This window comes from Lepisosteus oculatus, chromosome 25 (assembly GCF_040954835.1).
Source record: "Lepisosteus oculatus isolate fLepOcu1 chromosome 25, fLepOcu1.hap2, whole genome shotgun sequence".
In the NCBI taxonomy this organism is placed as follows: Eukaryota; Metazoa; Chordata; class Actinopteri; order Semionotiformes; family Lepisosteidae; genus Lepisosteus; species Lepisosteus oculatus.
In genome coordinates, this window is record NC_090720.1 from 5,485,798 (window position 1) to 5,500,869 (window position 15,072).

The following is a 15,072-nucleotide window of genomic DNA, read 5'->3' on the forward strand; positions in this document are numbered from 1 at the left end:
GCTTAAAGTGTATTTTGCCATAATAAAAACCTTGATAAAATCATATTTTGCTTCATGCTAAATAAGGAGTAAAAGAAGGCTTTAAATGGACTGTTTGTTTTTTGAAAATTGAGATAACATAGAAGCCCTCTATGCTTTTTACTTCTTGTTTTCTATTATCTGTCAGGATTATAGTGGATGCTTTCTGTCCATATCATTTTCACTGTAATCATCTGTCATTTCACTGGAAGTGAAGTTCAAAACATGCGCTCTGCTTTTTGTAAGTGTGGGTGCAGAACATGGAACAGCCAACTGCCTTTCTTACATGCCATAACTACAGTTTCTATGCATGTTTCTCTGCACCCATGAATGTGAAAGTGGCATTCTTACAGTGAAAGCCATTTTAAACTTTTCTCCCATTTGTGCATGCCTTTGAGCTGTGTGAGATGCCACCACTTGATTGAGTGACTTGTCTGTGTGGTGCAGATACATTGAAGATGCAGTATCTATTCCAAGCTAGCCTCCAGACTATGAGAAGTTCAGTCACAAGGTTAATGACTCTTGTTGGACACAATGGAGATGCCAGTTACAGTGATATTAGAGAGGCAGCTATGTGGTGAGGATATACTGCAGCTCTCAATACTTACATGTCGATTCAGTGGTGTGATGCAAGGCCCATGCACACTACTGTCTGAGAAGTAAGTGTACTCTCAGTCAAGCCTAGGTGCTGTTGCTGAATAGGAATATGTTTTTCTTTGTTTTCCTTTATGTCCTTAACTGTTCCAGAGTGTTGTAAAACTAATTGTGTAGTTTGTGGTTTCACTTCATTCTTGTGACCTCATCTCCATGAGATTCTTTACTGGGGTGTTTCAGTGCTTATGTGTGTTGTAGCTAGATCAAGAGGCTTTTGTAATGCTTTTCAAAACACCTTTTAAGAACAAGAAAGGTTACAAACTAAAGGAAGCCATTCAGCGCATCTAGCTTGTTTGGTTGCAAAAAGTTTTTAAAATAAAGGTTGGACAACTCTATTAAGGGCTCCAGAGCCCCCTCGTTTTCTTCCATGGTGGTAAATGATCTGTTAGTTCCAAGTTTTAATCAAGTGCTGATTACAAAGAGTCTGAAAACTACAAGGATACAAACATGGAGGATAAGAGTTGTCCATCCCTGCTTTAAACAACGTGTGAATTTGCTTAACTCTGGAAATAGAGCTGGTTAAGCATTGTTGCTCCACGACAAGCACTACTTACTGTCAAGAAGCTCTGTTCTGCTCCTATCCTTGTTCCATTACTCATTTTCCAACTTTTTCTTACTGAAGCCTCCAATCTCTCCCTCCAGAGGCAATACCATTGCACCACTAAATCCATGTAAAGACAATGTGTGGAGAGGAGTCCATTGAAACTGTCTTCCAACAACCTGAGGGAAACATCTTCCCCCTCTCCTTTTGTTTTATCCTTCATCTAGTTTGCAGGCAGCGGGTATTATCAGCCACAAGACTGGCACTACTCCCATACCCACAATGCAATCCTGGGCCCATTTGGTGAACTAATGACAGAGAACGACCTCATTCGAATCGAGAGGCAGATTGAGAACTTGCAGGTCATGCACAAGGTCCAGAAAGTGGAAAAGGAGCTGAACCATCTTGAGCAAGAGCTCCAGCAGCTCCTGCCTGTATCTGCTGCCTTAAACCATGAGCACTTCTCTGTCAACCCCAAGAAAGTTCAGGGACAGGCTGAAGACCTCCCAGCCTGGTGTAGCAAGATTTCCACTGTGCTGAAGAGCATGGCTATTCTTCTGGCCACATTAGGGGGGAAGGAAGTAGACATCCTAGACATGATATCTCCTTGCGCCCAACATGAAGACAGTAAAATGCCAGCACAAAGCCCAGCAAGCTCTGCACCTCCTGTTTCCTCTGTCAACATAGGAAGATCCCAGTCATTTTCCACCAGAGAGGAGGTGGAAAAAGAAATCAGGCAGTGTGGTGTATCAGTGAAGAACCTTAAGGCCAATTATGAACTGCAGGGCCAATCCAGGGTTTTGGACAGCAGACCGAATCGAGTTTACAAACGCAAAAGGTCTCTGCCTATAGGAAGCGAGTCCAACAGTTATAGGTCAGAACCTATCCTAGAAGAAGACTACCTTTATGGGACTGATGAAATCCACTGGTCAAGCCACAGCCTACCAGCATCAGTGCATGACGTGTCGAGCACAAATCTTGTGAATGAGCCGACCATTGTGCCCTCTTATGCCCCATTAACCTATGTGGGTTCAGACAGCTTCTGTCAGTCAGAGATTGACCAAAGCTTGTCTGTAGACCAAGATACTGTGTTTAGCTCAGACCAACTGACTCGAAGCCTTGAGGTGCAGACAGATCTGAGTTATGTTCAAGAGTACATAGATATGAGGAAGGAACGAATTGTATTCCTGTTCCTGGAGCACTGGAGGAAATACACTTTCACGGACTCCTTCAGGAGGAAGCACATCAAGAGACGAAGGAGTGTCTCGGCGGCTATGGGGAACAGCTTTGGTGACCGGCAAACATCATACAGCAACGCGGAGATTGATCCCGAGGAACAGGTTCCTAGCGAGGATGACCGGCTCATCCACTTCATGAAGCAGAGGCAGGTGGTGGGGAAGCTGATCGGTCACTGGCGGACCATCATCAGCCAGGTTCCCACGCGGCAGATCAGGCGTCTCAGCCGCTCCCAGATGATCTACTGGCCTGAGCACTTCCTCCCACACATCAGCGGTGCCCCAGTGGACTATGAGAGTCTGACTCTGGACCTCTTCATGCTGGGTTATTTCCAGCTCCTGGAGATGAGCATGTCCCGTGCGGAGCGCAAGTTTCGCCACCTTCTCTGCTACGAGATGTTTGACCGCGTGGGCAGTTATAGTTGGGAGCTCATCCGCCAGTTCCACAAGGAAGTGATGGAGGAGATCGAGTGTGGTAAGCGGGACTGGTCAGATGGCTTTGAAGACATAAAACAGAGTTTTTTTGTGGAGGAGAGCAAAGTGGCCCCTTTGGAGGTGGCAGAAGAGCCGATCCTGGATGCAAAGCCAGACTCGGAGTTTGATCCCGGGCCGCCCGAAGTGCAGGACGCTCCCGAAGAACTGGGGGAGGAGCTGAAGCCTATCCTGGAAACAAGGAAGGACTCCGTCCAGCTCATCTCGGACTTGGGAGAGTTCAGCAACGAAGAGATCTGCCGATACATAGACCGCAGCTTCTCCTTCTGGAAAGAGAAGGAAGCTGAACTTTTTGATATTTGACCTTTGGAAAACCAGGGCTGATTAGCTCAGTTATATAAAAATGTTCAAGAAAGAAAGAGTTACGGTAAAAGGCGAGAAATGTAAGAGAAGAAGTAGCTGTGCTGCTTGAATAGAGTGAAAACAACTGTATTCAGAGGATCTTCTCACTGGAAATGCAACAGATGAAAGAAAAGCTCATGTTGGCCTCGCTGATACATGTACTGTAGTACATTTTGGGTGGAATGTGTGAAAGTCCACCAGGTGGTAGGACATGACATAAGGATGTGAAATTTTATTTGTATGAGCATCTGTTATATGACTAAAATGAATCAATGTTATAAGAAATGGGTCAATGATATATAAAGTTGAAACAAGTAAGTCCTGTTCAGGTTGCATAGGTACAAACTATTGTTTGGTAAAATAAAATCAGTGCAGAGTCATTGAATTAAAAAAGTGGGTTTTAATCAATCATAAAGAACAATTTGCATAATGGAATGCAAATCCAATTTAGAAGGAGCACAAAGTGAAAGCTGAGTTTACACTGGTGTAATTATAGTGCAGTGAGCAGTATAGAATCAGACTCAGTAGTCATAATTAGGACAAAAAATCTAGATTAATCAACATTTTAAAACTCACAATGAGAATCATTGTATATAGCACAGATAAATGTAACACTGTACTGTACACTAATGACTGTACTGTAACAGGGACAGTCAAATACGACCTTTTGTTCTATTCTGTGGGTTTGATAAAACCAGATCCTTATTTCGCAGCTGTGTTGATTCTAAACTAACCAAGTGATAAAGACTGGTTGTGTTTAAATGTCTGCTGTGGGCTTTTCCAGAAAGTGCTATCTGACCACCCTGTACTCTAGAACTTATTACTCTTTGAATCAGTATTTATAAACATTAAATTAATTAAGGAACAGGTAACGGGTTTATTCCATGCTGAAAAGAAAAGAAAGGAAACACAACCTTTTGGCCGTGAAGCCTCCTTCAGGTCTGAGTACACCTTTCTTTTCTTTTCAGCATGGAATAAACCCATTACCTTTTCCTTTGCAACCTACGCATGCTGACGCAGCTACTGTACCTACAGTACTTGAACTATTAATTATGTTTCTTGTTAGTATTGTTGCCTCACAGCACTAGGGCATAGGTTTCAATTCCACCCCTTGGGTGGAGTTTGTATGCTCAGTGTTTGTGTGGGTTTCCTCCCACAGTCCAAAGACATACTGGTAGGTTAATTGGTGTGTGTGTTTGTGTCTGTGTGTGCCCTGTGATGGACTGGCATCCCATCCAGGGTGTATCCTGCCTTGTGCCCATTGCTTGCAGGGATAGGCTTCGGCTCCCACTCAGGTGCCTATCATTTTGTTATTGAGAGAATCTTAATCGGAAATGAAATTTAAATATGAAATTTCTGCATGTTATCCCAGACATGTAGAGTAGAAACTGTGCGCTAATGCAACACTAATTGTTTTAAAAAGGTTAGAAAGAATAATGGTAAATGTTTACCCTGCCAGGAGAATCAATGGGTTTTTCTGCATTGATGAAAATACTATGCTTTGTGAATACAGCTCAAAGTGGGAATAGATACGTTTCTAATGTGCTTCCTAGTACCTACAGTTTGATATTGATATGCAGTAGTTTTGATTTGTTAGGGCTTATTTAAAAAAAAAAAAAGCTGTGGACTAGGGGATATTGACCAGATGGGAAGTATACAGTATGAAGTTTATTTCAAAGAGAAGAAATTTTAAAAAATCTAATTTGTTTCTAATGTTTTTTGGGGAGGCAAGGGGGTGTTTCTTTGTGTGTATATGTTTGTATTGGGCTCCATGCATGTTTTGGGTTTCATTTTTTAAATTTAAGAGTGGGAGAACTTGTAAGACTTCTGGAGTATTTCCCCCCATGGTGCAGTGTGTCACTCAAGGTCTAGTGTGCTTGCCTGGAGTACAGTTGTTTAAAAGAAGGATTGGCTGACAGAGCAGGAGCAGCACAGAGGTAAAAAGCCAGTGAAGTGTTTCTCAACAAGATCAGGGAAGCAATGCATTTCTTTCTTCATTTTTAGAGTGATTTATTTTCCTTTGTGTCCTTTGTTGTGCATTAACATTTGTATGCTTGATAATGTTTTAAAGCCCAAATGTCAAGGCTATTGCAGTTGTTTGTCTGCACATTTCAGTGGCTTATCCATACAATGTGGATACATATTTCTTAGTTGGACTGGCATAAGGCACACTGCGTACAACATACTGTAATTGTGCAGTAGTAGCTTGCTTGGAATGGAGCTGGTGGTTTCTCAGCTGTCTCAACATGGCTGTGTCTTAAGCCATTACTAAGAAAACCCTAATTAGATCAATCCTCCTAATCATCTACAGTAGTTATACAGTGGCTGGTTCCTTTGTTTCTATTTAGTATACTTGGCTTCAGTTACTGTATGATTATTTTAGCACCTAGATGAAATGTGTGTCCTCTAAGTTTGAATTTTGATGTGTGCTGCTGGTGTGTATTTGGAACCTAGTCACAACGACGTCTTGTGAATAAAATTTATTTGCATTAACAGTTTTGTTAAGTTGTTTGTTTTGTTTGTGCTCTACTTCAAGAATGTAAAGCCAGACATCTGAGCTGGAGTACTATTTTGGGTGCTGTAGAACAGCTTGAGAACAACTTCCTTTTGCCTTCTATTTAACTTGGTAAAACAAAACCCAGTTCTTCTGATAAAATTGGACATTAACAGACCAAGTGCATTCTTATGAGATGGGAATCAACTTGGAAAGTTAGGTCTAGTTTAATATTTCTCTAGCAAAGCCTTTGTGGATTCCTGGTCTTTGAAACATCACAGGTCTGTAGTAAAACACAGCAGTTCCTGCTTTATGTATCATGCAGTTGTTGGGTATTGGGTGTCCACTAACTTAGTGTCTCCTAAATTGGCCCTTTATCTGAATAAAGGAAACACTGAAAAAAATACTGAGAAGATTGGTTTTGATTATCCAACAAGAAAATAAAGCAGGGCTTGTCACATAAGAATCCCTTGAGTGTCTCTTTAAAGAAAAGATTAGCAATAAGGTCGTTTTTTATTTGTACTGTGCGAGTTGAAAGCCAAAAGTCAATGTGTGCCTTGAACAATGATCTTGGATCCAACCTTCTTACAAGGCTTAGCCGACATACTGCACCGAGCCTTCACTTCTGTCATGAAGCATATGGCTTGTTCAATGAATTGCATCCCTCTCCTGTGTGACATTAACCCTGTTAGTGTAACGTCCTATCCTGCTAACCAGGGCTTACTGCAGCTGGAAGATCACTTCAACAGACAACTTCTGATCTTCTTTTAGCCAATCGGAGGCAAAGAGGGTTTCTTCTTTTAACTATAGAGACGGATGCTTAAATCGGAGTTCAAGCTGGTGTCAAGACAATTGACCTATTGAGGGTAAATCAGTGTGTAGTAGCTCCTTAACCTAGAAAACTGACGTAAGCATTCACAGTACTTTCTGATGCAGATGGCTGTACTTCCTTTATCGTGCTCCAGCGACTAAATGGCGGATGAGACTGCAGTGGGAAATGATCGTGCACTCTCCACCTATGGATTTCCTCTTCATCAATACCTCGAGCTTTAGACCTAAAAAACAAAAAAACCTAAAAGAAAAGAGAAAATGCCTGCATATCTTAAGTACTCCTGGAATGCCTGCTCACAGGTGTCTGCAGGGTTGTACTTCTTAGCTAAAACAGAAATGTCTTAAAGCTGTGGCTGAAACAACATTGACTGCATGGTTCTGAACTGTCCGAGTGAAAAAGCTTGAAGTTTTTACACATTAAAAGTTTGCTTGCAATTCTTTTGAGGAAGACAGTGCACTTTTAAGTATCCAGGAAACATCTGAAGTTCTGCTCAGTAGGTAAACAGCGTTTTAGTAAGCAGCTATGCATTTTGCCAGCTTGTCCTGCAGAATCCTTTGAAATAGCTTTTGCGAAACAAGCTGACCCGTGGATATAGAATGACATAGGTGTATACAAAGCAAATGGCAAAGCAAATTCCCTTTATCTCTGTTTCATCCTACTCCTACCCATTTTAAACCTATCATGTAGCTTTCCTTAATCCTTTTCCTCTGCATGCTGTAAAAATATCCCACTGAAAGAAACAGGTGATTTGGATGAACGAGACACTTCAGCTGTTTAATTCTCCTCCTATCATTTGTCACTCAGGGAACCTTCAACTGAAATGAAACGAGGGACAGATACCATTCAACCTGCCTAGTGCTGGTAATTGCAGATAAAACAGCCATGCTGTGAGGTAGCTAAACAATTACTGCCTAACCATGTAAAACTAGAATGTTCACTCGACCTCATTTGTAACATTAGCCCATGGTGACTCACTTTCCCTGCGTCTCTGTCAACAGGTGTCTCTTCACCATGCCTATTTTTTTTTCTCATTCTATAATTCCCAGGGGAATAATTAAAAATTAAAATTGTAGATTATCTTACCTGCAGGGGTTGGGGGTGCAGCCACTGAAAATCCTTCATGTTTGCAATCTGAGAGTAATCTTCATCTATAGTCAAGTGGAGATGAGCTGCACAGGGTACCTCCTTCTCTGAGGTAATCTGATTTCAATTTGGTAGAGTACAGTGGATAGGATTGCAAGCAGCCAATGTTATTGGGGGCTTTTGTACAACCTAAGAAAACATAGCTGCGCCTCGAGGACAACCTATCAGGTTCAACTGGAGGGAAGCAAGTGGGCATGGTGTGTAGCATGTGATTATTTTATTTGTCTGGTGTGGTCTTGAGGTCTCCTGTCTGCAATGCTTAGCCCTTTGAACTGCTTCAAGAGTTGTGATTTATACTGTACATTTTCTTGCACTGTGAAAAAAGCAGTTTTACAATGGGCCTTCTGTTCTCTGCTTAGAGTGGTGCTAATATCAATGTGACAGGGGGAGAAATCCCTTTATGTTCTTATGCATGTGCAAATAAGGAGGAAGACTTTGGCAGTCCATAAAGGAACGTAGACCTACTGTATTTATTTGCAGAAGAACTGATGGCTTTTCTGCTAAACAACACATCTACATGTAAACGTTTGTACTACAGTATGTGCATTGCTGGAAAAGCTTTGCATATTATAGTATAATATGGACTGTGCACAAGAGGTTAAAACTCAGAACCTTGTCACTTCAGGGACATAAGCACAGGGGTCAGGGCTGACATCACAGGATGTGCAATGGATCAACCTGCATTTAATGGGGAACCAGTGGCATAGAAAAAGGGTCAATGTCTAGACCCAGCTCCTCTGAATATGAGGAAAGAGAAAAATGAATTCCCTAGGGGTGCCCAAAATAACTTCCACCAGGGCCCATACTGTACTATACCATACCATCCTGCCGATTTGTAACCTATAGCTTTTAACCACTTGACATTGTCTGAACCATTGGGAAACATGCATCTGAATTGGAAGGGTGCATTGAAAGACGCTAGCGTGCCTGAATCGGAGACTCTGGGCATCGGGGAGATGTTCTGTTTTAATCAGGATTAGCCTCGTATAAAGTCTAGGACTTTGTGTTGCAGACTGAGGAGGAGGAGGCCCGCTTGGCTGCCATGCCTGCCTGGAGGAGGGAGATCATGAAGAAAAAGATGGATGAGGAGAAGTAAGTGAGAGACAGACCTTCCCCACAGTCTGAATACCTTTCACCTTTAATCTTTCACCTTCACACTTCCTCCTCTGGTCTTTCCCATCCCTCACTTGCCTGTTGCACTGTTTGTGTCTCTGTTATTATTGCCTTTCAGTTTTTCTTGAGGACATTTATTCAGTTTCTTTTTCCCCAATTAAGTATATTGTGCATTTTAAACCATTCATCTATTCTATCTGAATTATGCAAATGCATTTTGTTTAACGAGACCATTATTCTCAGTTTTGTAGGGAGATAGTTTTGTGACTATTTTTCTTTAATTCTATGTGCTATACCTATGTATGTCAATCCAATGTTTCAACTCTACAGTATAGTTAAGTTAGAAAAAGTGCCCATTTCTAAATTCTGTATTAGAATAGTAATTTGAGTCCAACTTTATGGGTTGTTTGGTAATATGATTTCTATAAAGTTGTATCAGACGTAATGTTGTAACTTTTTTAATTTCTCAACTCCAAGAAGGCAAAGGATGGCTGTGTGTACAAACTCACAAACTCACCTGCTGTCCGTCATTGTGCTGATATCTCTTTGTGCTTCTTTCCTCTGGGTCACACAGGGAGCAAAAACGGTAAGACATTCTACCCATTCCCCAGACACTGTCCTTAAACTGCCACTTTATGAAATTGATTAGCTAATTCCTTGAGTTCAATCAATGGCGACTCAAACAGGTATGTTTCAGTCTGGCCTGGTTGAACATGTGACCTCATGCATGACTTTAAAAGAAGTCTGTGCTCACAGTAGAAACAGCGTAAGGCAGGACATTTAAGAGGAGGAAGTGCTTCTTTATACACAAGGTTTCAGGAGTGTGTTGGTGTCTTCTATCACAATAAATCAATTTTGATCTGATCAATTGGCTATTAGCAGACAAACGAGATAGATGGGCTGACCACTGTCCACTCTCATGTAGGCTTTCTTAATACAATAATAAACACAAAAACCTCACATTTTTTGGCTATACAAGAAAACTTTTTTTTTTTAGTTGGTAAAACGACATCTATATAATCTCTTCACTTTATCTGGTAGGTACTATAATGCAGTTTCTTAAACTAGAAGCTCTGACTTATTTTCATGTCAGAGAATAGCAGAAGCTGGTGGTGGCTATTGGCTGGAAGGTAGTTTGCTTCCACTAACATCAACTCTGGTCTCGTGGCAACAGAAAAGAGGAAGAAAGGATGAAAAAGGAGAAGGAAGACGAGGAGAAGAGCGAGCTGGAAAAGCTAAGGACCCTCGGCTACGACGAGACCAAGCTGGCGCCATGGCAACGGCAGATCATCTTAAAGAAAGGAGACATTGCAAAACAGTAAAGGCCTGCCTCTACTCTGACACTGCAAACCTCCCCCCCTGTCTTCACCAAACCTCCCTGTCTCCTGCTCTGAGGGGAGAACCCTCTTTTTGCCCCCTGGCCAGGGTCTGTTAGCTTGTAAACCTGGACTCTGAGAGTCTGTGGAGGGTATACATGCCTTGTGCTAGTGAGCACAGATGCACAGTACAAGACAGAAATGGTCATAGGCCCAGCATTGGATTAGCAGCCTCCATATTGTGCACCAACTTTGCACTCTACAGTCTCTTACATTGTTTAATAAGAATCATAGGAAGGTTCTACAGTGAGTACTTGCCTTTAGGTAGCATCCTGCTTCAAGACCTTTTTAGAAAAAACACTTCCTGTTAATCAAAGTACCGGCATGTTTACCGACGTGTAGGTTTTCCATTATAACCAGTTTCCAAGAAATGGAAATGCAAATAATAATTTTCAACCACTCCTCTGTGTTGTACGAATTGAAGCATTTTATCAAGAGAAGCAAATCTTTTAAAAAAAACTGCTGCGTAAGAAGCAAGCACTATCCTGCGGGGAAACGACTTGATTGGGTAGAGGCTAACGTGAGAGCATCTGTGCAGGTATAGGGCCTGGCTCCTGTCTTCCTATTTTGAGAAATACAGTGATGACCATATTATATGCACCCCATACTTTCTGAATATTAAGCTCTTACGGTGAAACCCAGATGTGCATGCAGTTTTAACAATTTAAAGAACTTTTGTATAAGAAACAATGGTGTATGACATGTTGTTCCTTACAGTACAGTGCCAGTATTATAGGGAGCAACACAACAGAAAAGACAGTTTGCAGTCTAGAATCCTTGCTTTTCCACAGGGAAAATGCAATGGTACAGCACTTGGCTGTACTGCCAAATTAACTGTATCATGAAGTGCAGTGAAGGTATCTCCTGATGAAAACTTATACCCCTTAAACTTGGCTATTGACCAACAGTTAAGAAACATCATATCAGTGTGCAAATCAGTCGTCTTTTAAAGCCACAAGAATTGCTGTCCTGTGTAGCAGCTCCGTTTCCAGAGGATGAGAAAGCTGGCTGACCCCTCAGCAGTTAAAGAGGTACTGAGTAAAAAGGTGAAATTGTTAATTCTTTATACTATATGCAGTTTGAACAGCAAAAAGAAACTGGAGCTTTTAAGACCAATAGTAAAAAAATAGCAGGCATAATTTAAATATCTCTGCATAAAATATTGTGTATTGTATGGATTGATAAAAAATTGAATTATGGTTTACTGAAAACTCAAATGCAACATTCTAGTTTATTATCTTTATAATCACACAAAGCAAAGCACAAAGCAAGAACACAAAGCAAAATGAAGGTGTAATTTCTAAGTTAATGACAAATTGGCCCCAACCTTATTGAATGACAGCAGAAGGCTTTATATTAATTAAAACCTCTTTCTTAGATAACAGACTATATAATCTAACATATATCGCATACAGTACGGTTGAGCAAATTCAGCAGCTGCACTGAACATCTGTATTCTTTCAAAACTCAGTTGAACAATTTCATTCTGTGGTGTCTGTCCCTATCTGACCGTTCAACAAAGTAATCTAATTTTAAATGAGCATAAGAACTGTTAACAGTAATACACCCTGTAAGCTTACATGTTAACCGTGCACCAAATTTTAATTCACTCCATGCTTTGGTTTCATAGATAATGGTTGTAGCACATACTTGATCTGTATGGGACCAAACAGAGGGGACAGATATGTCATAGAATATGGCTGGTGTACCTCACCCTTGGTTACAAAATGATTACAAAAGAGGTACCTGGGCAGCTGCACAGAAATGTGGTTCCATTTCGAAAGTTTTCCCAGTAACTGCCTGCAAGCTTTTCTTATTGCGTAGACCACTAGACTGTGCAAATTGAAACTTTAAACTATTTGCTGTAGGCATGAATCTGCCCACACCTCACGGGCCCAGAGAACTGCTGTATGAGTGTGTCTGAATGTTGTATATATGGGCTGATTTCCTGTGAACTGGCTGTAGCGCAGTAGGATAAATCAATGTGCTTTGGATGTAAATTTTTTGCAAATTAAAGATTATATAAATATATATAAAAACGTGCATGAAATAAAGGAAAATGTTTCCAAGTTTGGTAAATGTCTGGGAACATTTATCTCACCACATTGGATGCCATATTGATGTTGAAATATATATATATAAAGACGTTGTAGAACACCATTGCCATTAGTATTACTATATAGACTTGAACCCTAAATTCCCTGTGATGTTTCTTGATTCCGTTGTTACTTTTGTCAGCCTTGCTTATGTAGCATTTTGGTATATTTGTGTAAAAAACATTAAAGAAAAGAAAAAGGAGTTTTCTGACTGTCTCTTGCAATTCAATAAATTCAGAATCATACTTGTTATGCCTGGGAGATTCTGTAAAGAAAGAAGTTTTAAGCCGTTTGAATCAACTCAAGGCTTTGAATTTCTAGCCAGGAAGCAGACACCAAGTACACAAAGGTATGTATCAATACACACCAGAACTGTGGCTAAGCAGCCACGACGAATTATGCCATTCATAGTGATCGGAACCTTAAGAGCAAACATGGAATTGATGTCAAGTCAGTAAGGGTTTCCCTCTCCTCTCCACACTGTATTCCACTTTAGATGGCACCTTTGGCATGATTATGTCTTTGACCATGTTAATTACTAGTCAACAGCAAATCAAACTACATACTACATTCGAGTTCTTGATACTGGAGTATGGAAGTTTGTTGAGCTGTGTACTGTATTATTGTGCAGCCTCTCGGCTTCTTTTGAGTCCCAGTGCATCAGTTCTACACTCAAGACTGATTCAAGTAAGGTATATACTGTACGTAATTGGCAGATACTGTAAACTGCCTAATTTGTGCTTTATTAAAAAACTGGCTATTCATTTTGAAGTAGTAGTATATTTGCCATGTGAAAAGTGACACAGGCGTACAATATGGTTGTGCCTTTTGCACTGCATCTTTTTAAAACACATTTTTTAAACATGGTTTAAAAACACATTTGAAAGAGATAAAGCACATACTGTACACACAGAAGACTGGACATAAACTCTGAATTTTCATTTTTATTGCTTAATACTGAACTTGTACATGCAATCAAATGAACAGCAATGAGTGGCCGCAGCTTAAGTGTTTAAATGCATTGTTCTCTTTCACATCTAGGAAAAGACACTTTGTGTGTGAAGTATGTCTGCTTACTGGCCAGAGGCAGTTTAAACTGTTTGGATGTGCAGTGCGATACCTCTGCGAATTGTCTATAGCAGCCTTCCTTGTGCATGCACGAAATTGTAAGATTCTGTTTCCAAGAAATACCGCAGTTGCAATTAAAAGTTTTCTCAAAACAACTCAGAACAAGGAATCTTTAGATAAGGACAGTGATGTGGGGACAGTTTTACTCAAACAGAACTTCTAAACGCATTAATCCTGCTTTTGCTGATAAATTGTATCCAAAGAACATTTTAGTTGGCATGTTTTTTGCAAAATTGTGTTGAAGCCAATTTTTTGTGTACGCTTATGGAAAGACTTTAGGAATGGAAATGAGTCCAAGATGCCTGAGTGATACAGAGTTTCACCTATTAAATTTCTTCAAAACACCAAACTCAACATGCTATTGGTCCAAAGTAACAACTAGACAAGAAAACAATCATCAGACATGGGCATTTGGGCCTGTTTTTCTTTATACCATATGTTCCTGATTAAAACTAAAATAGTATTTGGCTAAAGTAATCTGAATACAGTTTATTTTTCTCAGTTTTGTTCAAAACTCCTCTCCTTCATTATTCACTAAGCTACACCTTAAACCATTCAATAGGTTAAACCTTTAGGACCCTTTTTCTCTTAACAGGCCAGTCACACACTGTCTATTAGTGTTGAGGCACACATTAGCATAATAAAGTTCAACAAAAAAGTAATGATAACTTCCACTTTCGGTGTAAGATTTTCCTTTATGCTGAAACCAGGACTTGAGTGATAATGAAGACTGTCACAAGTGTTGTAATGCACTCAATTTCAGCCTCATTCTGCTGTGTATATTTTTGTACATTATTTTTGTCACAGTTAAAACGAGATGTTGGGATAAACCTGAGTTCTTTTTTTAATATTAAGATTAGTTTTTTCACCTATCAAACAGGTTTGTACAGGTACAAAATGAGTTCTCCTTAACACCAATTTCAAAATACAATTCAACAAGGTCAACTATGTTTATTCAATTATTATTATACTGAAGTCAGCTTCTTCAATCTACCGTCTTTACAAGACACACTGGGACGGGAGATACTGTACAGCCTACCCAAGTCTCGACTTTTCTCTCAGTATGTCTATACAGAGACCAAACAACAGAGGGCGCGCATTCTTTAATAAAGCAAAACTGAAGTTAACTTCGTATACTGTATACGCTCACAAACGAATGAGCACGCCACTCATAAAATATCACATAAGCTTCGTTAAATATTGTTTATAGTTATTGGGAACGTGTATTAACGTGTATTCTAGTATATAGAAAGTAATATTACCTACATGACAAGTTGTCACTGCTATACCTACAACATCGAGGGCGATTTAGGAATTATACAGTATACACCTTTTTAGATACAGTACTAAAAGTGTAATACATGCACCCAATTTTTAGGATTGCAATTTAATATAACGTATGTCAGTTACAAACGGTGAACCAGGTATCACATCAACCACTCATGCCTATAATATGAACTATTTGTGAATCATATCAACATCACCATTTAGAAAGACTGGGGTTCAGCTTGATGGTCAAGATTCCGGTACAGAACCGACTTGCGTTCAGCCTAGCAAAACTGCGAATAAATCGCACTTGCCTTTATGAACCTAGTGCTAAATCCACAG

At 40.2% G+C, this 15,072-nt stretch overlaps 1 protein-coding gene across 3 annotated transcripts in view; it reads left to right on the forward strand.

Annotated features, from left to right (window-relative positions):
• Positions 1–12,604, forward strand: part of espn (espin) — a 62,587-nt gene extending 49,983 nt beyond the window's left edge. For 2 of the 3 annotated variants that reach the window (XM_015337278.2, XM_015337280.2), the window contains 3 exons: positions 8,764–8,843; positions 9,430–9,450; positions 10,039–12,604. In XM_015337278.2, the coding sequence (XP_015192764.1) occupies positions 8,764–8,843; positions 9,430–9,450; positions 10,039–10,186 (249 nt within the window). In that variant the 3' untranslated portion in view covers positions 10,187–12,604. The remainder of the gene's footprint in view (positions 1–8,763; positions 8,844–9,429; positions 9,451–10,038) is intronic. The other variant, XM_015337279.2, reaches the window with a different exon arrangement.
• Positions 12,605–15,072: the final 2,468 nt, after the last annotated feature.